The sequence below is a fragment of the Mandrillus leucophaeus genome, unplaced genomic scaffold, assembly GCF_000951045.1.
Source record: "Mandrillus leucophaeus isolate KB7577 unplaced genomic scaffold, Mleu.le_1.0 Scaffold345, whole genome shotgun sequence".
Taxonomy (NCBI): domain Eukaryota; kingdom Metazoa; phylum Chordata; class Mammalia; order Primates; family Cercopithecidae; genus Mandrillus; species Mandrillus leucophaeus.
In genome coordinates this window covers 781,598-806,044 of record NW_012103643.1, presented here as the reverse complement: position 1 = coordinate 806,044, position 24,447 = coordinate 781,598, and the positions used below count along the sequence as shown (strand labels likewise).

The window sequence follows — 24,447 nt, the reverse complement described above, 5'->3', positions numbered from 1 at the left end:
CTACACCACCAACGAATATATGACCATTAATAGTAAAGTTCTGACCTTTAAAATAAACGCAGACCTACGTGGAACAAAAATAGCCTCTTTAACAATGAAAGGAAAACACAAAAACCTTACAAAAATAGACATTTATTAACAAGCATTTATAAAATTCAAAATCCCCTCTTTGAAATATAACTTTAAAAATTACAGGCTGTCTTCTCAAAGCAGAGGTCAAATCACTTTTACACTTTAAGGATTCAGTGCAACATCTTTTATTTAATAAAATAATTAACAAACATTGGCAGAAATTAACTTATTCAAAAAGTCATACTAAACTTTGTTATGACTTTTTATAGAAAAATAAACTTTATTTTATTTATTTTTTTGAGATGGAGTCTTGCTCTGTCGCCTAGGTTGGAGCACAGTGGCACAATCTCGGCTCACTGCAGCCTCCACCTCCCAGTTTCAAGCGATTCCCCTGCCTCAGCCTCCCGAGTAGCTGGAATTTCAGGCGTGCACCACCGCGTCCAGCTAATTTTTGTATTTTTAGTAGAGATGGGGTTTCACCATGTTGGGAAGGCTGGTCTTGAACTCCTGACCTCAGGTTATCCACCTGCCTTGGCCTCCCAAAGTGCTGGGATTAGAGGCATGAGCCACCTCACCCAGCTGAAAAATAAAATTTAAACATATCTCTTCGTTTTTATAAAAAAAAACCTGATACCTTTTGACATTTCAGCTTTAACACACATGAATCTCTTCTGCATTCAGAAGTGCCTCAAACTTGGGCTATTTCCTGTGACCAGTTCCAAGCCCCTAGAGAGGAAGGGGCTGGCCTGGCCTGACGAGGCAATGGATGGGCCTCATGGCCTGGAAGTCCCCACATTCCCTGTAACTCTGATGCGGGGCACACACAGGCCCGAGTTTATCATTTACTGGCCTGTTCAATCAAGTCCTCTCGACTTTTCTTGTCAGAGAACTGAGTCAATGTACTGAACTTGTTGTTTCCCACGCCTTCTCCGGAAACCCTTGACTCAACCAAACTTCTAGAAGCCGGTGCTGTGCTTGAGGCTCTGGTCATCAGGGCGCAAGGCGCTGGCCGGTAGGAGTCAAGCATCTGAGGCTGCACTGGCGACATCCTTGCAGAACACCACGATGGCCTCCTCTTCACTGCTCGGAGCATCATCTGCGGCCTCACACACCATCCGGATGTGGGTTAAGAGGGTGTCAGGCCGCTGGGCCCCCAGCCAGATGTCCTTTATGTAGAGAGACACCAGGAATGCTGCGGAGGCTGAACAAGAGCAGGGGATAGGCCGTCAGGATGCACACCTGCTCAGCTCGAAAACAGGTCATCCTGCCCACAACGCAATGGCTTTGCCAAGTGCCCAAATAAACCGTGCGACAGGCCTGTGCAACCCAAGGTGAGCAGACCGATACAACAACTCATTCTGCCTTTGCTTAACTTTTGTGTTAATCTTTTTTACTAAAAAGTTTTTTTCTTTCTTTTTTTTTTTAAGAAAAAGACAGGGTCTCATTCTGTGACCCAGACTGGAATGCAGTAGCATGATCTCAGCTCACTGCAACCTCGACTGCCTGGGCTCAGGTGATCCTCCCACCTCAGCCTCCAGAGTAGCTGGGACTACAGGCATGTGCCACCACGCCCAGCTAATTTTTGTAGAGACAGAGTTTCACTATGTTGGCCAGGCTGGTCTCAAGCGGTCTCCCCACCTCAGCCTCCCAAAGTGCTAGGATTATAGGTGTGAGCCACTGTGCCTGGCAAAAATTTCTTTCTTCTGACGAATATGTGTGGATCCCCTCAAAAAGCTGTTACAAGACAAGTCTCAGTCTGGTTCTGACCGTCCATGCCAAGAATGAGACTGAAGTTTGAGAAGAACCTCCCAGAATCATTTCCTACCATTTCCTCAGTGGCACGGGTAAGGAGGAAGCGAAAGCTTTGCAGGCAAAAAGGCCCAACTCCCCAACTGTGGCCAGACCAGAAGGCGAGGTCGCCCCTGCTACCAGGTGAGTCCACCCACTAGGCTGCTGGCCCCCCCCTCCCCTGCGCCCCCACATTCCTCCGTGAAAGGACAGCCCTCTGGGTTACCACACCCACCTCCCTGGAGCTCTAACGGCCCCCTGGAGCCTGTGCTACTCACTCATTCACACTGCTAGGCTCCTACCTAGTGACTGCCAAGTACACAGATTGCACATGGACACATTTGTACGCGTGTGAAGCTATATGTGCACACACACGCACACACGCAGCTGGCCACGTGTGAAACAGAACTCGTCACGTGGCTAATGGTCGGAAACCGACTGCCCTGCGGGGTGGAGGGATGCCAAGGTTCTGCGGTGCCCTCTCTGCACCGTCAACACAACCAGCACCAAAGGTTTCCCCTGCAAGCGAAGACAAACTTCCTCCCCTTCACATTCAGTGCCCAGTGGCAAGTTCTCTACAACCCCAGAACCGTAAGAGGCCACCTAAACAGGCACAATAGCCAGCTGAGGAAGTTGGCAGAAACCTAAGCGTTCCAAGCACAGAAGTCACTCCTGCCCCAGCCCCACTTCTGCATCCATTTCTTCAGCCTCCAACGAAAAAACCAGCCTTACCTCGTGTGGCTTCGTCCTTCTCACTCAGAGAAGACAGGCAGAGAGCTTCCATGGCTGGGTGGAAGGGGCTCCCTGCCTGGCCCTGGGCGGCCACCAGCTGCAGCATGACCAGATTGAACAGGCAGGCCACCTCCTGCGCAGGCCCCGCCAGCCCCTCGGCCCCACAGAGCCGGCTATACAGCTTGAATATGCTGCTCCTCACGGCACCGTCCTTAAGGAGGTCAGCCACGACCACAGGGTGTGGCAAAATGTGGCTCTTAAGCCAGCCAACCAGTCCTGCAGCCTCTGCCCTGCTGAGCGGGTGCTCGGCCACCGACCGCAGCACCCAACTGACTGCCAGGGAAGCGGCGGCATACACGGGGCCTGGTGCATTGCTCTCGGGGCTGGCTGAGTCCACAGGCTCCTGAGTGGGGTCAGGAACAGGGATCACTGGTCCCCAGTAGGTCAAGATGGACCTCAGGAGGCCCTTGCATGTCTCCAAGGTAGATGCCATCAGCTCAGGGTCGGCCATCTCCTCTGCCTCCCCTAGCCTCCTCTTTCGGCCCCGTGGGCCTTTGGCTCGGGCTGGCACGACAGGCTTGTTTTTATCCTTGAGCATTTCTGTGAAATGCACAAAGAGAAGGTGGTGAGACGGGGGTCCCTCCTGCCCACACAGATCCAGATGTGGGGAGGTGTCAATGGGGGACACGCAGGGCGGCCTGCATGTCCTGAGCACCTGGCCCTGCTCCCACGTCAGGAGCCTGGTGAGTGCTCGATGTTTCACTATGCCTGTCATCACTGTTGTCATAACCAACTCATTAATCCTCACACCGTGAGGCAGGTGCCATTACTGTCCTCTTTAAACACAGGGAGTCAGGGCAGCATCAGAGCTTCAGTCCAGGAGGTCTGGTTCCAGTCTTTTCCTTAACCCTGCACTACAGGATGAGGTGGCAGCAAGTAGCTCATAGCCACCCCCAGCCTCTTTACAAGTGGGCACCCTGACACTAACGTAGGTGAAGTGACTTCTCCAAAGACAGACAGCTAGTCAGCAGCTGGGTTGAAACTCAAAGGCTGCCCAGCTCCCTCTCCAGGGCTCCAAGATGGATGTGTCCCATCTCTGAGCCTCATTAGCTTTGGAAATGTGGCTGAGAGGCAGAGAGAGAGGGAGGGAGGGAGAGAGAGAAAGAGAGGGAGAGAGAGAGGTGTTGGCTACTCTGGGCCAGTCCTGGGTCCTGACACTTACTCATGAGCTCCCGGGCTTGGCCCTTCTCAATGGCTGCTCTCAGGTCTTCCTGGAGCTTGAGGTCTCTTTCGATGAGGCTCCACTTGTGCAAGAGGACAAGGACGTCCTTGGTGGAAAGCACTGTCTCATTTACAGTGAATCTGTTCATGTCCTTGAAGGCCTGTATGACGGTGGCCCGGTACCTCAGCACAGACTCAAGTGTCCCGAAGAAGTTGGTCAGCTGGATGGGGGCCAAGGTGGGCCTGTTTGGGAGCCAATGTTACAGACTGAGCAAAGGCTGCCTCCCCAGCCTGGCAGGCAGCACTGCGGCAGCCTGACGACATCACAACCCAGAGGTACACAAGGTTCCCCCAGGAACCAGCTTTTCCTGCACAGCGGACATCTAGCATGGCCCCCAGGATGCAGAAAAGAAACGAGTGAGCCACTCCAGCAAGGCACAAAGGGGACCTGGAGTATGATCTGCACCCCAGAGGCACAGAAGCTTCCAGAAACCCTGGCTAAACAGGGTGGCCAAACACACAGCTCGAGTTTGGCCACCTCAAACAGCCAGGGTGCCAAGAGCCTGCGAGGGCTCCACTCTGGGCCTGCCCATTTCCCTTGCTCGCTGACCACCAGTCTGAAGTGAGAAAAACTCAGGGAGGCCCTGGGACAGCGTCATCACCCACGGCCAAAACCTGACTGATGGCCACCAGGAGGAAACAGATCTCCCCGAATTCCAAGAGAGTTAAATCCTGTAACATCGCTTCCACGCAATTGTAAACGTAAAACCAGTATTTTAAATAGCAATTGGTTCTTAGACACCAGCATGTCTTCCGACAATCCCTACATAGGAAACGTTGACTATCCAGCATGGACTTAACAATTTAGTTTTAAACAATACAAAACAAAAGGCCTTGTTCTTTATCAAGACATTTTTCCTTCTGAGACTACAATCCTCTTGCTATCAACCTTCTGGTTCCGGTTAGCATCACTTGGCTCCCAAATCAGAAATAATGAGTGCACACTGTGTATTTTCTGTAACATGGTAGATTCGGAGGGAAATTTAGCTCTTCCGAGGAAACCAAAAGCATGACTCCAAGGGATCGGGTGAAAATACTGAAACATTCAAGAGAATTCATGGACAATGAGTCTTCACAGGCTAATATAATGAAGGCAGAGGCAACCTTGGGAACACCCTGTCTTATGTTAGAGTCATAGAAAATACTTTCTTTCTATGAAACATCACTTGATTCTAGTGTTTGAATCACAGTATCAAGGTAGATGGCTCGCCAGCTAAAAAATGACCTCAAACAATGCATATTCGGGTTTGAAAAGTATGTTAAGTTCTCAAGGCCTTGACAAGAAGCCTTATAAAGTTGAACGGGAAAGAAAGAGCTAATGAAATAGATGTTCTGACACTACCTACACCTGACACTGGTACTCTGCCCCAATCCACAGCAGGTCACAGCCCAGCGTTCCCCTGGTACAGCCAGAGTCGTGACCGAGACATGGTGTCCACAGGTGGCAGACCAACACAGCATCCAAGAGGCCAGGAAGGACCCCCTGGCGGGGGCAGGACTCACCTCAGGTGCTTCATGAGCACGACAAGAACATAAAGGAACTCGTTGACCAGGTGCAAGGCCAGCCGCTTGGCGGGCTCCCGGGAACCAGGCTGGCAAGGGTGCTGGCTCTCCCACTCCACTGCCTTATCCCCCAGGTTGGTCACCCACAGTGTGTGGAGCAAGGAGATCACACTAGACAGCAGCGGAGTCTCCAGAAACCTAAAACCAAGCACAGCAGCCTTCAATCTGCCACATCTTGTCCTTTCAGCAGGATCAGACGATCCCCCTCCGTAATCCTATCTGCTCATCCCCCTAGACAAGCATAGTCTCCAAGTAAAAACAGGGTGCTTGCTATACGAACGCAGCTTCCACACAGGACAAGGTGCCCCTTCCTAACAGAAGACTGCCCTAAGTCCCTCCAAAAATTCAGCAGCCACTGGGGCACACTAATAAAAACTGTCCGGTTCATGATAACAACTCAATTTCTAAAACAAGCCATTATTAGCCAGGAACAGTAGCTAATTATGCCTTTTATAAACCTGAAACAGTATTGAAGTTGATGTCCAAATACACATTCTAATTTTGGATATTAATTTCTTCCCCACACCCCCTTTTTTTTTGTTGTTTGCAGATATACTTGGATATATTACTTTCTTTTAGAGAAATTTCAGGAAATACTTAAAAAAATGCACAAAAGGGCCTGCATTCTCCCAGGCTTATTATAGTAGTTAGTTCTTTGTAAGACAGAGCCCTCCCGCCAAGTGCTGTCTGCTGTGACAGGGTCTTCATCTTTTCAGTCTCAAACAGCAGGAGAATCAGGAATCACAATAAATCATCAAGTTCAGACCCTTGGTGCTGTTCCTCCAGTGCGGGCTCGTCACTGAGGACAGACCCCGCACTGACAGCAGAGCCCTGTAAGCTGTTAGACCGGCCCTCCTGCAATAGACGGCTGCAGCTGCTAAAGCCTTAGCGAACAGGACGCTACTTCAGAGCACAGAAGGCTTCTGGGACACCAGGGGAGGAGCCTGACCTGAGCAGAACAGAGCCAGACAGGCTGGCAGAGACTCTGCCAGATGTGAACAGCAGCTGGTGTCTGCTGTCCCATGGCAGACAAGAGACACTCAAGGAAAGGCTGTGAATGGAGGAAAGGCACTTTGGCACTGCCAGGAGCAGGACTGCCAGGCATATGGTAGCATTGGAGGACACTGCATTTCAGAGAGCATGGATTTTACTGGACATTTCCAACCAATAGAGCTGGCAGCAGACACCATTGTTTCTGTTCCTTTCCTTCCCACCTGACGCGCACCTCGCATGCAAAAGGTACTTACTTGCTTTCAAGGATGTGTAAAATCCATGTTAAAAGGCTATAGTCTCGTATGATTTCATAGGCAGATCTGGCAACCTGGGCAGCATTCTGTAGAATTTCCAGAATCCAATTCTGAAAACCCCAAACAAGAAGTTACTCTTCAGTGAGAAAACCCAATTTACTTGATTAAAGAAACCGTTTTAAAAATGTAATGGTATGGTGCTATTACAGGTGGCGGCTGCAAATGAAGCCTGCTGTGCTAAGTCTGTCAGAGTGGTGGCCGTGTACGAACGTGCCCTTCCCCACAAGTGACAGCCAGAGGACACAGACTTCCACAGCAATCTCTGGGCCCGGGGGATCCCCACTTCCATTAATCCATCATCTGGAGCCCACCCACAAGCAAAGCTGCACCACAGAAGCCAATGGCCCAGACACGCAGCCGCCGGCACAGGGACTATGTGAGGCCCGCCTCCAGGCCAGCCACTGGCCGCCAGCCACTGGCCACCAGCCATGAGCCATGCAACCCTGTGTTTACCACCTGGAAGGGAGGACATAAAAATGGGACTGTCCCCTGACGTGTTCGTGGGGTGCTTCAGAATTCTCACATGCCACAAAAAACAAAAAGTTACCATACTCAAATTCAGTTTAATCAAATGGGCTTCTTCATCTTGACTTACTCTATTTACCCACATTTTACATATGAGAAACAAAAGCTGACTATGCTAGAAATTAATCAAAATACTAAAGGCTTTTCCTATTTCCTTCTACCACCTACCTGTAATATCTAGAAGGCACACACACCAGCTCTTGGTTCCTGACTGGTTAGGTGAGGCTGTCTGTTTCAACCTGACTCTTGCTTTCTAAATGAGTTCTAATGACCCCCAACTTCTGTAGTAGGTGAAATCCTGGTGATTCCAAAGCACCTCAGTCACTGACAGGGGGTTTCTAGACTTTCTGGCCACTCCGAAGGCTCATGATTAGTGATCAGTACGCCCCACTGATGGCCTTCGTATATGCCAAGGGCCATATACACAGTAGGAGGGCTGCAGTAAAGAATATGCAGAGGACACACGACACGGGGGGTCACAACACTGCAGCCTCGAGTGAATCCACCTGCTCTGCACGCAGGGAGCAGGACAGTCAGTGTCTCACTTCCCCTAACTGAGAGCCAGGTTTAGGTCGGTCGTGTCCAGGCTGGGAACTGAATTCACACGGACTTGACTTCCAAATAAAACCTTAAGAAGCGGCACAGACCTCTCGCTTTCAAATAAGCTTGCGGAACCCATGTACCTGCGCCGCCTCGTCACACAGTGGGCTGTAGAAGAAGGACAGGATGATGTGGAAGATGCCACGCCGAGCACACAGCTCATAGCACTGCTTGTCACGGATCCCCTGCCGCAGAAGGCCGAACACCCACTCCTGCTCCGTTTTTTGCTAAAACCCAGGCACACAAAAAAACCGTTGTTAAGTAAGTGAAAGTCCTTTCATCTGACAACTGTTCAAACACTACTATTTTTAAGTGGCGGCAAAGGTTGTAACACAGCAGCCCTGACCTCCGTGTCTGATAATGAAAAATCCCTGATCTCATCTTTGATTCTATTTCTTCAGGTCAGAAATGGAGGATCGAGTCAAGTTTAAATACTGAAGTCAGATAGGTATTCTATGAAAGAACATTTAATATGAATATCTAAAAAAAGAATTTAATATTTACCCCAGTGATTGACCAGAAAATACGAGAATGTCGTAAAGCTCAGGACTCTGAAGCAGAGTTTTGAAGGTGTGGGGCACCATGTAGAAGTGAGGCCACAGCACAGAGGCATTCCGAGGTGCAGGCCTGTGTGGTCACTGCCTGCACAATCGTGTGGGCTGTGCAGCACACAGTATCCATGGGGAAAACGGCAGTAGACAACGGCGGCTGCATAATCAATTCAGGGGCCTGTGGAAGGCCATGCGGACTGTGGAAGCATACCTCCAAGTCAGAGCTGTAGAAGAACTGGTAGAAGCCTGGCACTTTGTCCATGTTCAAGTACTCGTGCGACAGCAGGAAGTTGCTGACCTTCAGATACATGTGCTCCTCTGAGAACACAGGCAGGCAGTGAGTCACGGCAGGCCCCAGCAGGACGCCCCCTGGTCTGGCAGCACTCAGAGGCCGGCGTTCTGGGTATCAGACATAAATCCCCTCCCAGGAACTTTTGTATCCTGACCCAGAGGACTGGCTCTCGACAATGAGAACACAATTCGACACCTCAGCTCCATACTGCACACAGGCTTGCTCTCCTGGCTCAGAAACCACTGCTGGACGTTGAGTCCTTCAGGGACCTCGCCACCTCCCCCTCCCCAGCTCCCGTCCTACAGCACAGGCTCAAACCAGCAGGTGGGAAGGCTGGGACTTGGTCACGCATCCCACAGATCAGGGCTGACACCACACTGACCTGCTGCACCTGCCTCTAGCTTCTCACTGAAGGGAACCGTCATAGCAGGGGAGGCTCAGACACTGCTGAGTGCCTCTGGAATGCAACAAGGCAGAGGCAACAGACACCCTAGCTCCTGCCATCTCCTATCCTTGGATCACCAATGAGTCTACCCTATGACGAAGTTGCCCTGCACATGCCCCACCCTGACATGAGCACTGGTGTGGGACAGAGCCACACCCAGGACCAAAACCGTCATGGTCTCTGCCAATTATTTTCTTCCCCTTCCAAATCTCCAAGGCAAGTAAACCCATGGAATAAAATGAAATGGGAGCAGATGAAAATCAGATCTGAATTCTAATAGCAACTTGACTGTGAACAAACTGTGGGGCCTTGACAAGCTATCTACCCTCGGGAGCCTCAGTTATGAGTGTGGGGGATGGGGTGGAAACAGTGAGTGGGCTGTTCCCTCATCTGAAATAGAACCATGTTATACTAAAAGCACCCTGTGGTCCCTGATGGTACCAACTTTCTATGATTCTTCTCTCCATAACCAAAACCAGTCTTAGCATGAGCTCACTTCTAGTCACAGTATCTCAGCAGTGGTAGCCCCATTCCTGTAACAAAAAGGAGCCTTGTTCTAACAACGTGGGTTACATCTGCACAGTACTCATACACCAAAAGCTTTGTAGCCAAGGACCCGTGAGCCTAAGCATGGATTGATGATTAATAATGACGGTGATGGTGACGGCAGCTATCACCGATGGGTTTTGACTGTGCCAGGCACTTAAGTGTGTGTGTGTGTGTGTGTGATCTAGGCCAGGTGTGGTGGCTCACACCTGTAATCCCAGCACTTTGGGAGGCTGAAGCAGGAGGATCGCTTGAGCCCAGGAGTTGAGACCAGCCTGGGCAACATAATGAAACTGTTTCTACAAAAAAATCAGCCAGGCGTGGTGGCATTCGCTGTAGTCCCAGCTACTCGGGAGGCCGAGGTGAGAGATTCCCTGAGCCTGGGAGGCCGAGGCTGCAGTCAGCCGAGATCATGTCACTGTACTCCAGCCTGGGTGACAGAGCCAGACGGTGTCTCCAAAAAAAGCACCAAAAAAAGCACCAAAAAACAAAAGAAGTGCGTGATCCTCATCACCCTCACAGCAATGCTAGAGGCGGTGGGTCCTATCATCACCTCATCTTAGAGGAAGAAACAGGCATGGGGAAGTCCGGGACAGTCTGGCTATGTCCACGCTTTTAGCCCCGGGTTCCAATCCCTATGATGTGATTGGCCCACATTTGAACTCCAGTTTGACTTGCCCTCGCCACAGTTTTCTATAACTACAAGCAAACAGGAATATGCACTCTTTCCCTCCATTGTAAGTGCTGTTCTGCACTTCGCTTTGTCATCTCATTTTTTCTGGATTTCACCCCACAGGGGTCCATGACGAGCTTCCTCACAGCCCTCATCTATTTACTGTCCAGAGCTGATGGGGACTTCGGGGACTTCTCATCTTCCACGACCATGAGCATGGAGTGGCCTTGAACACAGATGTGTGACCCACTACACCTGTGAGACTAATCCCTAGAAGTGGACTTGCTCAGCCTCAGCTTTCCAATTTCCCCTCAACCTAATTATGTCAGTGGTACCTGGTTTCAAAATCTGCAGGGCTGCTTTGGCAATGAAGAGAGCCAAGGTAAAAGTGAGTCTCATGTCCTGAGTTCGAATCCCATTCCGGACTACATCCAACAGGTAAAGTAGCTTGAAAACAGAACAGAAAAGGAAAACGTAAGATGAGCGTGTTCAGAACTATGGTCAGTCTTCTCTGGTGCAGCCGAACCGGGGCTTGGCAGGGTGTGCCTGCTCCTCACATCCCAGGGGCCACCAAAGACGAAGCTCACAGGAGCAGACACAACTCGCCAGCATCTCCGGAACGCTGTTCGTTTTATTTTAGGAGTCAGTCATGTGCACAACAGCAGAGAGAAGTCTGGCACCACGCCCCGAAAAGCTAATCTGCTCTTGTTCCTCCAGCACCACGGGGTACAGGTTTCTGAGGTTCAGTGTGTCGTGGATAATAGCTACCTTAACCACTGAGTTTAGACCAAAGAAATACTCAGTAGAATTCAAATCATTTTGTCTACACACAACACAAGAAAGTCTGTACGGAGACACTTTTCTCAGCTTCCACAGGGGGTTGTGGATCAAAGGCAACCTCCGGCATCACCTCCTAAGGGAACAGACTTCTGCTCTTCAGCAGAGCCCTCCCGGCAACACGCCACCTCCATGCTCCTTAGTAAATCCTTCCACCAAACTGGGCGGACAGCCCGCTCTCTGAAGCCCGCAGCCCACCCCCACAGTGGGCTGTACCTTCTTCCTACTTACCTGGGACTGCTCATGGAACCGTGCCCCCTCCAAGTGCGAGTAGTAGGCCGCCAGGACATGGTAGGCTATGGCTCGCATCTGGGGGTCATAGCTGCTGAGGGCTGTGACAGTTAGGCCCAGAGCATTTGAATCCAAAAATTTTCGACAATCCACCACAAACTCTACAGGAAATAAGATACAGCATGAAACACACACAATATGATTTCATTATTATTGTTAACCTGGAGAATGAAATTTCCTCTTGCGTCTTACCAATAGCTACATGTGCCAAGCACAAGGAATGCAAGTCTCTCTCCAACTCCTCCTAACTTCTGCTGAAGTTAGACAAAAACAAACCCTTCCTTTATGTGGCAATAATGACCGTACCTTCAGTTTTTAAAACGCTCATACATCCCAACCAGGATAATTTCATTACTTCTCATAAACACCCAATGAGTCAGGATACTGGAGGTGACACTGAGACCCACTGCGGAGACCCCAGCATGCCAGCGGCCGGGGGAACACAACTGGGAATCAGCAGAGAAAATCAGTCCCCAGCTTCCACCTTGCTCAGCCCTCCACTGCGGGCGTCTGTCTACAAGCATCACCGAGGAAAGCACGTATGGCAGTGAAAGCAGGAAAAGGCAGCTGATGCCAACCAGCCCGACAAAGGACTCACTCATACTCACTCTGCAACCCTAGCTCTTCCTTCAAACGAACAACACAAACCTCACAGAAAAGTGGCTCACCAAGCTTAATCAAAAGCTACGGTCCAGAGAGCCTGTTGGCTGGTATGCATTTGCCATTTGTGAGGCCTAGAGAAGCTGACAATCGCTACAGGAGTGGAGAAGACTCAAAGAGAGAGGGAGAGGGTCAGACACATGAGGGGATGTGCCTTACCACAACCTAGAGGGCTCTCCACGAATCAAACTGAGGACACCTCACCACTCCTTAATAAAAGCCCAGGCTATTTTACAAGATAAATACTATCAAGAAGAACCTTAGAATAGGGATTCATGATTAATGATTAAACTGATCTTGATAATTACCTACAATGATGTTCTTGAGATAGAGTGACCAGTGGCCTAATTGGGAATCAAACACAAGCCAACTGAAATGACTACTCCAAATGAGTAATCATGGAATATACTATCAATAAGAGACAGTTCACTGATGACATTTTTAAAAGTTACAGAAAGATTAAGCATGTTAAGCAGGGACACAGAAGATACAAAAACCTAAAACCAAGCTTCTAGAGATGAAAATGAAAATATCCGAGCTGAAAAACACATTGGATGGTGATATGGTTTGGATTTGTGCCCCTACCCAAATCTCATGTCAAATTATAAACCCCCATGTTAGAGGCAGGGACCCCAGTGGGAGGTGATTGGATCTCAGGGCAGATTTTCCCTTGCTGTTCTCATCATAGCGAGTGAGTTCTCACAAGAGCTGGTTGTTTAGAAGTGTGTGGCACTGCCCCACTTCCTCCTGCTCTGGCATGTAAGATGTGCCTGCTTTCCCTTTGCCTTCCACAATAATTAAAAGTTTCCTGAGGCCTCCCCAGCCATGCTTCCTGTATAGACTATGAAACCATGAGCGAATTAAACCTCTTTTTTTTAATCAATTGTCCAGTCTCAGGTTCTTTTTATCTGTGCAAGAACGGACCAATACAGATGGGATTATCAGTGATTAGACACTAGACCAAAAAGGATTAGTGAACTTAAGACAGCAACAGAAACTATCCAAGTTGAAACACAGAGAGAAAAAATATGAACAGAACATCAGTGTCCTGTGGGTATGTGTAATTGGGGTCCCTGAAAAAAATCTGAAGAAATAATGGCCAAAACTTTTCTAAATCTGACCAAACAAAAAAACAAAAAAAAAACAAAAAACAAAAAACTATAAACCTAGAAAGCCAAGAAACTCAATAACATAAAACATTAAGAATATCATGCAAGCATTATTACAAAAAGAAAATCACACCAAAGCACATCATGATCAAATTGTTTGACACCAGTGATTTTAAAAAAATCTTAAGAACAGCCACACGACATACAGAAGAATGAAGATAAGAATGGCAGATTTCTTGTCAGAAATAACCCAATTCAGGGGCCGGGCACAGTGGCTCATGTCTGTGATCCCAGCACTTTGGGAGGCCGAGGCGGGTGGATCACGAGGTCAGGAGATCGAGACCATCCTGGCTAACATGGTGAAACCCCGTCTCTACTAAAAAATACAAAAAATTAGCCGGGCATGGTGGCGGGCGCCTGTAGTCCCAGCTACTTGGGAGGCTGAGGCAGGAGAATGGTGTGAACCCGGGAGGCAGAGCTTGCAGTGAGCCCAGATCACGCCACTTCACTCCAGCCTGGGTGACAGAGCAAGACTCCGTCTCAACAACAACAGAAAAATTCAGAAACCAGAGGAGCGACTCCTTTAAAGTACTATAAGAAAAAACTGTCAACCTTGAATTTTATACCCCATCAAAATCTTTCAAAAGTTAAGACTTTTTTCAGACACAAAAAAGCTGAAATAATAGGTCACCAGTAGACTTGAACTATAAGAATTCTTAAAGGCAGTATTTTAGGAAGTAGAAAAATAATACCAGATAGAAATCTAGATCTACACAAAGGAATGGTAGCAATATGGCAAATATCAAATATTTACATTTCTTCTAAAAATAATGACAATTTGAAGCAAAAACAATATATTGTACGGTTTATAGCATACTGAAGTGTAATGCATGATAAGAATAGCAGAAGAGCCAGAAGGGAGGAAATGGATCTATACTGTTACAAGGTTCTTATACTATACATGCAGTGTTATCATCTCACTTGAAGATAAACTGTAATAGATTGAAGATGTGTACTATAAACCCTAAAGCAACCAGTAAAAATATGCATGCATGCACTCATACACATATAAAAGTTGCAGCTAAAAGTCAACAAAAGACATTTAGAGTCAGATCAACAATCACATTAAATATAAATGATGTATACACTCCAATTAAAAGGCAGAGATGGTCAGATTAGATAAAAAGCAGAACCTAGGTACATGCTGCCTTCAAGAAACCCATTTGCAATATCAAGACATAGACTAAAAGTGAAAGGATGAAAAGAGCATAGTCAGATGACTCTTGGGCATAGCAGTTTAGGAACAAAATTTTCTAATTCTCTTATTTCTACTTTTTTAAAGAGAAGAGTCTCCTTTGTCGCCCAGGCTGGAGTGCAGTGGCACAATCTTGGCTCACTGCAACCTCTGCCTTATGGGTGCAAGAGATTCTTGTGTCTCAGCCTCCTGCGTAGCTAGGACTACAGGCATGTGCCACCACGCCCAGCTAATTTGCATATTTTTAGTAGAGACGGGGTTTCACCATGTTGGCCAGGCTGGTCTCAAACGCTTGGCCTCAAGTTATCAGCCTGCCTTGGCCTCCCAAAGTGCTGGGATTACAGGCATGAGTCACCATGCCCAGCCTAATTTTCTTATTTCTCACAAGTGACTGTTTCTGATAAGAGGAGAAAAGAAATCCAAAAGCTTTTAAAAGCACCAAACTAGATAAAATTATATTGTTTTACAAAAGATGGGAGAAATGTATTTAAGAGACACCTACATAAGTACATAACAAATATAGGTAAATGGACTACATTTGGGAAAGAGAACAGTCTAAACATTTAGTTTATACTCACTAAAAGCAGCTAATACTCAGCTGGCTGGGATATTTTTAGTAATCACTGACATTCTAAGACAAATGGATTTTCCACGTGTCCATGAGGAAAAGTCAGTTTCCTGTTTTGTGCTCACCTCTGCTAGTCTATGAAAATCTTGGCTTTGTAACACTTATGGAAAAGAGCTGCCCTCAGAATGTTGAAAACATAATAGGCTATTTAAAAATATTTATAAATGCCATTCTCTTTGTTTCAAGAACCTCATGAATAGCAACTTGGCCTTAACAGACCTTCAGATCAAAATGGCTTAACCAGGACAAGTTGTCAAGGATTAAAATTAAAACTGCCCCAAAACTTGGTGTAATGGCTCACCCAGCAACTTAGGAGGCTGAGGTGGGAGGATTACCTGGGGCCGGGAGTTCCCCTGGCAACACAGAGAGATAGTCTCTACCAAAAAAAAAAAAAAAAAAAAAATTAGCTAGGCATGGTGGTGCACATTTGCAGTCCTAGCTACTCAGGAGGCTGAGGCAGGAGGACGGCTAGAAAGGAGTTTGGGTATACAGTGAGCCATGATTGTGCCACTGCACTCCAACCTAGGTGACAGAGTGACACCCCGACTCTTAAAAAAATGTGCCCCAGTTTTAGTGGGCTTCAGTAGCAGTGTAACTGTGCTGTTGGAGCATCAGAAATCTTCCTTACACCTCTTTTTTCCATAATATCCCCCAGAGGCACCCCACTGGGCTAGACTCATCACAGTGAGAAGAGTCAGAGGAACCTGCGCGCTCTGGTCGTCTGGTGATGAGGCTCAGAGAATTGCAAACGGGGCTTCCTGTTCTGGCTGCCTTGTGGCATGTGTGAATTATGAGCTGTAGATTTCAGCCCAGTTCTGTTGAGGACAAGAGTTCACTGTGGAAAAAGCATTTGTCACTGCCATTGCTAACAGCCTTGGTTGGCCCTGTTTCTTGGCCAAGGACTCAGAGAAGGAAAGCAATAAGGTTAAGAAAATAGGTTCCCACTTCCAGCAAAAGGCTGAAAACGGAGCAGTGAGACTGTAATTACTCTCAAGACTGGCAGCCACATATAAAAATTAATTGTATGATCAATTTAGGATTATAGTTAGTTTAGCAATACCTGGACCCAGGTGCCACCGCAGGAAGTAAAAACATACTGTTCAGAACTTCTGCTACAATTCTGGGTAGCTGAATCGCACAAATATAACATGGGATAAATGCAGCTTGGCAGAAAAGATTGCATCATGTGTATCGCCATTTACATTAAGTTCAAATACAGGATGCCGGCCCCTTCTAGGGAGGGAGGGGCTTGAGGAGCTGCTTCCTGTTCTATGCCCTGATCTGGCTGGTGGTGTCACTACCACTGACTTTTCTATATGTCACACTTCAACTATTTCAGTGCCAGGAATCTGCCTCTTCCAACGAAGGGGTATGCTTCCCTTCAGCAATCAATGAAATCTGTTTAAAAACCAGGCCTCCATTTTTTGTTCAGGATGACAAGATGCCCAGAGCAACATCTAATAAACGTACTTTTCGGGCAGTGGTTTTTTGCTTCTGTTTTTGGTATATCCATTTCCCTCTCCACCTCTATGCCTTTTGAAACGTTCTACTTTGATATGAATTTTTTGTGTAAATTTTTGGCTATTGCAATTCCTTTCCAAGATTGGGACAGACAAGTTCTGCTATTTTTTTTACCTATATTAAACCAATAAAACTTAAAATAGATGTATTTGGAAATTTAACATAAGGCAACTGGTACCTGGTACGTTTTCCTAATTTGAAAGACCATTTACTAGTGACAGCTCTTCAAAAAAGTCCTCCCAGACCAAGGGGGGGTGGGGGAGAAGTACACTACTCAAGATTTCATGAAAATTAACATTCTGATTTTGCTATTAAACATTTTCCAAGCCTTTTTCTCCTGAAAGCTCTATTGTGAGACAGAGGACAGACTAAATGATTTGTCATAATTCACTAAAGTTAAAATGTCCAGTAGTCTTGCATTTTTTGAGAGTACGGAAACTTTATTTCCATGTTTGATGAGTAACAGACTTAGCCAGCGCCACTGAGGCACAGGGGAAATCAGAAGAGCTTCCTGGCCACAGAATAGGAGATCTGCTGCAGTTAGCCTGCTGCTTAAAATCGCCATCAGGGCAATTAAGATATCCGTTTGCTATTACCGTAATCTGACATTTGTATGAAATGCCTTCTGCTCTCTTGCAAACAAAATCTAGCTTCGGCAACAAACCACAGCGCTCACCAAGGGGAGCTAGAGCCAACACAAAGGCCTATTGATGGGAAGATCTCTATGAAATCCCAGCCTCTTTGATCTTTTTAAAAGGGATACAAAGGGCACCGATAGAGGATTGGTAAATCTATTCAGAAGTAGGAACATTTGTAGAGAAAAGAAAATTTCAAGTTTAAAAAGGAGGAAAACAGGATGAATAGAGGAACACGGTCTCCCCGGTGCACCTAAATCTCCCCAGTTGTGAAGTCTGGGAGTCCATTCAGGGATCGTGCGAACCAGCACAGAAGCAAAATGCGTGCCTCGACGCCCCCAGCACACCCCACTGGGAGCTCAAGCTGGACCTAGGAAAACATGAGGAACTGCAACAGTTCTCCCTCTAGAATGAGGAAACTATGGCCAGAGGTAGGGCAGGAAGTGGATTTTCCCTGTACACCCTTCAGCACCTGCTGAATTTCAAACTGTGAATCTATTACCTAATGTTAAAAATTAATGAACTTAGACTTCCCAATTCTGGCAAGATAGACACGCTTTTTCCTATTCTTCCTATCAAGTAGAACGAAAAATACTAAGCGTCATTTGTAGAACAAATATAAGATGATTCTGGAAGGTAGAAAGAAAGCAGACCAGACAGAGACCTTGAGACCCAAAGAACAAGGTAGTGCATTCCGGGGTTGTCTTCTTGCCTCATCTGTCCTAGACTTAGAGCTCAAGTCAGCAACCTGGAAACGTCGACAGGCTCTCTTACACACAAAGGCCACAACCAAAGTCTGTTCTAACAAAAAAAAAGAAAAGGATAAGAAAAAAGGCTGCCTAACAAAGCAGAAAACTTTGAGACAATAATGGCGATACTTCAGCCAAACACTTCACTGTGCCCCACTCCCAGGCACATCAGCAAAGGTGGAGCCTAGACTCCCAGCCCTGCCAGGCTGGAAGGAGGAGCCCCAGATCCCCTGTTGGGGTGGCATCAGAGAAGGCCAAGGAGGGAGGCAGGATGTTCCTCTCCTGGGCAGTGACAGTACACTCCTCCTGACCCCACTGGGGTGTCAGAGGAAGCCTAGCAGAGAGCAAGGACATTCAGCATGCCCAGCAGTGACTCGGTGGCCCCCACTTCTACTCGTCCCCACCAGGAAAGACCTGCGGAGGCCCAGTGAGCAGCTGGGACCCCCATCTGTCACAAGCGGGACAGATGGACTTTTCAACACACAGAGGCTGTAACAACCGACAACAGGTGAAGCAGTACGAATCGGGACCCAGACCTCACACCTCACAGAAAAACGAGCTCAAAACAGATCACGGGCTTAAACGTAAAGAGTAAAACTAGAAACGTTTAGATAGAAACATAAGAAAAATGTCTCAGGATCTAGGGGTAGACAGAGTTCTTAGATGCCAAGAACATGATCCATAAAAGGAAAAACTGACCAACTGGACTTCATCAAAATTAAAAGCTTTTGCTCTGTGAAAGAGCCTGTTAGGATTAAAAGATAAGCTACGGATTGTTAGATATTTGCAAACCACAAATCCTTTCAAGGACTAGTATCTAGAATATATAAACAACACTCAAAACTCAATAGTCAAAAAAAGAAAGACAAAAAAAAAAAAAAAAAAAATCCCCAAATGCAATAGTTAAAAAAACAAAAAACAAAACATCCCATTAGAAAATGGGCAAAAGGCATGAACAGACATTTCACCAAAGAGGATATGTAGATAGCAAATAAGCCACAGGATGTTCAACATCATTAGCCATTAGAAAAATGCAAATTCAAGCCACACTGAGCTATCCTGCACACTGTCAGAATGCCCCCAACCAACAGACCTGACCAGCCTGGGAAGATCAATCTCAGTGTTTCTCAATGCGTGTTACATGTACGTGTTTCTTTCTCTCTCCACAACCCGTTCCACCCACAAGAACTCCCGCTCTGAGGCTACTAGACACAAAACATAATTTCCAAAATGTATTTAAGCCAAGAAAAAGGCAACCTCAGCAGGCTGACTCATTTTCAGGAATAAAATCTCTCATTTCTGTTGGTATTTGACCAGTAACTAATAAAAATGCTGAAAATGCTCATCATTAGGAATTAGGAAAACATCAAAGATAATCGGACATTCCCAGATTTTAAAATTACAATTTTTTTTTAAATCACTGTATGTTCAAAATACTAACTGTGACTTTGCTGAAAATCACTGGAATGAACAGATGAGAGGGTGGCTGAAGATTCCTTAAGAATCATTTCCAAGATTCAGGTCCTCATCTGGTAATTGTGGCAATAATTACCATAATCAACCTGACCTCTGAGAAGTCACGCATAGCAAACGCATAGCAAGCCCTGACCCCAGAGAAGGCTGCAGTTACCTGGCCTGGTCAGCTCACTGAAGAGCTGAAGGAGAAAGCAGGGGTCGTAGAGGCCATCAAGATCCACCCTGCTCTTGTCTTTGAATATCAGCTCCTGTGTGTCCTGAAAGAGCCAAAACCAACAAAAATGTGTGATTCAACCTCACGAAGGTAATACAGGTTGAGTATCCCTTATCTGAAACACTTGGGATCAGAAGTGTTTCAGATTTTGGAATATTTGCATACATAATGAGATAGCTTGGAGATGGGAGCCAAGTCTACCAACACACAAATCATTTGGGTTTCATATGCACATAACATACATAGTCTGCAGGTAACTTTATACAGGAATTTAAGATAATTTTGTGCATGAAACAAAGTCTCTGTACACTGAGCCTCAGGAAAGCAAAGGCGTCTCTATCTCATGTTAGTGCTCAAAAAGCCTCAAATTTTGGAGCGTTTCAGATGTGGCATTTTCAGATTAGAGATTCTCAACCTGTATGGCGTAACTGTTTACCCACTATTGCCAGAGCTCAAATTATTTTGAATATTTAAGGGCATAAAACAAAGTACTTCTTTAAAAGCAGTGCCTGTACATGAAATGATAGGATCCTTGGGATGTGCTGCAAAATCATCTCCTTGGGGGCAGGGGAGCAGAGTGGTATAAACAGAACAAACGTGGCCAGTGCAGATCATTGTCGCAGCTGGGTGGTGGGCTTATGAGGGTCTGGTTTCTGTACCTTTAAATATGATAAGATTCTTACTTAATAAAAAGGTAAATAACAAGAAAAACGAAGCTGAGGGTGCAGATGGAGCCCCTGCGGCTGGGGCAACGGGGTGGGTAGGGAAAGAACAGCAGCAGCCGCACCTCAGAGGGCAGCAGCCTCCGGTTCTGGGGGAAGTGCAGGATGGTCTGCATCATCCGATCCCGGTCCAGCAGGCAAAGGATGTCCCCGACGCTCGGCTGCTGCCACAATGACCTGCCCAGGCTCCGGCATGTCTTATGATGCTCCACAGCCGCTGGGCCCCACAGCAGCACCCTAGAGCCAGAAAAGGGAAAAGAGACTGGTCACAGGGCCCCCCGGGAACAGAATTCATCCTGATAACAACAACAAGCAGTTGTCAGGCCACCAGTTCACACCAGGTGCTGTTCTGAGCATGTGACATGTTACATCACTCAATCCCATCACAGCTTATGTGAGGGTGATGCTGAGGGTGGGTGAGTGTCGGTGATGACAGAAGCTGGTGTCTACTCAGAGCTTATGATGCGCAGGCCTATTCTAAGTCCTTCACGTAGATCAGTTCACTTGATCTGCCCAATGGCTCCATCAGGTGGGCACTATTATTATCTCCCATGTGCAAATGGGGCAAAGAGGTGCGGAGAGGATTAAGCAAGTTGCTCAGCTGCTCACCTGCCCAGATGGTATATTGCAGGGCTGGGATTCAAACTCAGGAAGTCTGGCTCCTGAGTCCATGCTAGACCACAGCAGCAGAATCCTGATCTCTCACTGCTCACATGTGGCCACGACTGAACCAGGTCTGCCTACACCAGCCTTTTGGCTACGCCCACCATGTGTATGCTGTGGACAACCTTCACACCACAACCTCCACCGCAGCTGTGAGAGGCCACCTTGCCTTCTTCCTAGAAAATGACTCTAGCCTAGCGCTTCCGCCAACTCTTCTCCTCCCTCCCCCATCCACTGCCCCGCTGCTGCCAGGCCGCTCCCCAGAGCCCAGCTGTGATGAGGACTGCTGCTCCGCTGTCTCCTGGATGGAATGGAAATGCTTCTGTCTGGTACTTCCACCCTCCACTGCCAATTCATTTGGCCTTCCCATTGCCTGCTTCCCTGCACACATCCGATGACCCCGATAAGCCGGGCTACTCACCCTTTTCCCAAATGTCCTGATTTTCCACCTCCTGCATGCTGTTTCCTCCTCCTGCTGTCCCAGGCCCCTCTGCCCACCTCACCTCAATTAAATCCCTCTGACTTGCCAAATGCCAACCCTGGCACGAATTGGTCCTGAGCACAGAGCCTGGCTCTTGGTGCTTCTGTAAGAGCTGGTTTACATCTTGGGCCGTGAGTCAGCTGCCACTTTAAAAATGTCTAAATTTCTCACAGTCTGATACCCTGAGGAGACAGGAAGACTGTATCTCATTCCTGTAGGTTTTCCTGAGAGCACCAAGCCCAGCGCCTCCAGGCACTCAAGTAACATCTATAGAGCTAAATACTTCTAAACAAAATTCTTCTAAATACAGGTTTGCTTCTGTGCGAGTAAACAACAGTCACTAACGTTAGAAAAGGAAAGAATCATCCTTTCAGGGATGCTTGCTGTTCGCCTCAGTTTCTGGCAGGCAGGCAGCCCATGCGCCAGGCACACCGGCAGACTGCCTGCTACTGACCGTCGGGAGAGCCACCACGGAGCGTCCAGGGTCCCTAGCGCAGCTCCCCAAGCTCAGGCTTGCTCCCTCATCTAAGGATGGGATGTTTATTTTGTTTGTGGAAATGCTGTGCCCCTTAGAGCCACAGAGCCAGTGAGTGGCAAATCCTTGATTCACTCTTCCCCCGGGAGCTGAAACTAGACTCCCTTCACAGCCTGCCCCATCTGCGACTCCCGGGGCAGCCTTGCTTGGCTCTCTCTGCTCTCTGGGTTAGAGGGTGCTCTCCTGCAGAAATGGGGAGCTGGACCAATGCTGCACTGTGATAAAACCCGCCTCCGATTTGCTCTCCCCTCTTCCTCACATAAGGAGGACTGTTCTACTCCGGAAAGGACATAACTGACATAGCACCAGGTCCGACGTCAGAAGAGCGAGGCTGGCGCAGGAGAAGGGAAGAGAGTTTCTATGCAAGCCCTGGGCGTTCTTAAGAGACAGAAAAAAATGTTTTCATTTCCTTTTTCTTTCTTTTTTTTGTGGTGGGGGAGGGTTCAGAGATCGCTTCTGAGCTGATACAGTTCTTATCTTTAAACAAAGTACTTTGAAGTGGAAATCATTTTCTCCTCCCTCCGAGCTCTCCTGAAGGATCTTCCTTGGCTCAGTCAGCCCATCTCCTGGCTGAACACCCACACACACGTACATATTGAGCAGGTGTTCCGGTGCTAGTCCCAAATGGCAAGGAGAAAAGAAGACTCCAGGGCAGCAAAGGGGATCCAAAAGTGCATTCTATCAATGGCACCTTCGATCAAGCTCCCGCTGAGGCACTTGTAAAGGTGAGGCAGGACCCACAGGGAAAGGTGTTACACTCAGCCCTGCAGGACCAAAGCCCAACTGACCAAGAAGCTGGGAGCCCAGGAGAGGCAGACGTGCACACACACACCTACCCACACACATGCATGCACAGACACAAGCATGCATGCACACACACACAAAAATAGAGTAGATTTTATGTACAGTTAGGCCCCCTGACACTTCCCCTGAAATCCCTACAGCATAAGTCAATCTACCTAAAGGCATGAGGAGAAAAGTTTTCTGAAAAATCAGCCAAATGAGACACCTCAGCCTAGCCGCCAGTGAGCCTGGGGCATTTCCAGCTGGACAGGCACCCATCAGTCAGCTGGAGTGGCCCTGCCCAGACGCCTTATGGCATGAGGCCAGGCTTCCCCAGAGCAGCCTATGCAGAAGCCGGTGTGAGTCAGGGGAGTGCTGCCTGCCTCTCTCTTTCCCTGAGAACCAAACTGGAATGAGAGAAAATCTCGAGTCTGGAGCTCGCTGTGTGGAGAGGGGGCTGAGACCTCAAGGCCTAGTCCACCTCTAGCCCAATACTCACCTGAAGTTGATGAGGCTGAGCTTGTTCCGCTCATACGCTCGAAGCAGAAGTAAAATCTTCTGATCTACAAGTCAAAGCAGGATCGGTTTAGAAAGATGAACCCCTGACATCCTCCTGCTGCTCACACCACCTGCCCTCATACCCTCCCCTGCTCAAATGGCCCGGTCCTCACATCTTCACCCTGCTCGCACTGCCTGCTCTCACTCCCTCCTTCTGTTCACATCCCCCTGGCCCTCATTCCCTGTCTCTGCTCACATTCCCGGTTCTTCTTTCCTTTTTTTTGTTCCCTCTCCCGGTCCTCATTCCCTATCTCTGCTCACATCCCTCTGGCCCTCATTCCCTATGTCTGCTCACACCCCCGGTCCTCACTCCCTACCCTGCTCACACCACCCCCACCCTGGCCCTCACTCCCTCCCCGTTTACAGTCCCACCCCGGCCCTCACACCCTCCCCCTGCTCACACCACCCAGCCCGCACACCCTCACCTAGGACACTGAGAGTGGCGCCATAGGCCCCGAGAAGCACGGCAAAATGGCTGCTCTCACAGACAGAGGGGCACATCTCCACCACTGTCAACATCAGGTCCACCAGCGCTTCTGCAAGACAATAACCCTGAAACACACGGCATGGTGGAGTAGACACCCTGAACACCAGCAGCGAAGAGAGCCTTCCAGGGAACACCGAAATGCTGGAAATCTCCCCCTCTGAATAACACTGGTGTTTGGACTGCCATCTAATCCCTTCCCCACTTACTTCTGTTATCATTATTTTCTTTTTTTGAGATGGGGTCGTGCCACGTTGCCCAGGCTGGTCTTGAACTCTTTAGCTCAAGCGATCCTCCTTGGTGTCCCAAAGTGCTGGGATTAGAGGCATGAGCCACTGCACCCAGCCCCCCACTTATTTTTCAATTAAGACATCTCCACAATCACCTTTCTTCCTAGGCCTTTGACAAGGCTGAATTCAGCCCCTGCACACTCCCCCTCCCAAATGTTAAGCCAATACGGATTTTCAATCC

The 24,447-nt window shown here is 47.9% G+C and overlaps 1 protein-coding gene across 1 annotated transcript in view; it reads right to left on the bottom strand.

Annotated features, from left to right (window-relative positions):
• Positions 1-204: 204 nt before the first annotated feature.
• Positions 205-24,447, bottom strand: part of URB1 (URB1 ribosome biogenesis 1 homolog (S. cerevisiae)) — an 82,535-nt gene continuing 58,292 nt past the window's right edge. The window contains exons 28-39 of the mRNA XM_011989048.1: positions 23,434-23,497; positions 20,538-20,709; positions 19,691-19,793; positions 11,444-11,604; positions 10,711-10,822; positions 8,631-8,737; positions 7,952-8,095; positions 6,684-6,793; positions 5,377-5,574; positions 3,815-4,056; positions 2,593-3,192; positions 205-1,273 (exon numbers count right to left, since the gene is read on the bottom strand). Of these exons, the coding sequence (XP_011844438.1) occupies positions 1,092-1,273; positions 2,593-3,192; positions 3,815-4,056; positions 5,377-5,574; positions 6,684-6,793; positions 7,952-8,095; positions 8,631-8,737; positions 10,711-10,822; positions 11,444-11,604; positions 19,691-19,793; positions 20,538-20,709; positions 23,434-23,497 (2,195 nt within the window). The 3' untranslated portion in view covers positions 205-1,091. The remainder of the gene's footprint in view (positions 1,274-2,592; positions 3,193-3,814; positions 4,057-5,376; positions 5,575-6,683; positions 6,794-7,951; positions 8,096-8,630; positions 8,738-10,710; positions 10,823-11,443; positions 11,605-19,690; positions 19,794-20,537; positions 20,710-23,433; positions 23,498-24,447) is intronic.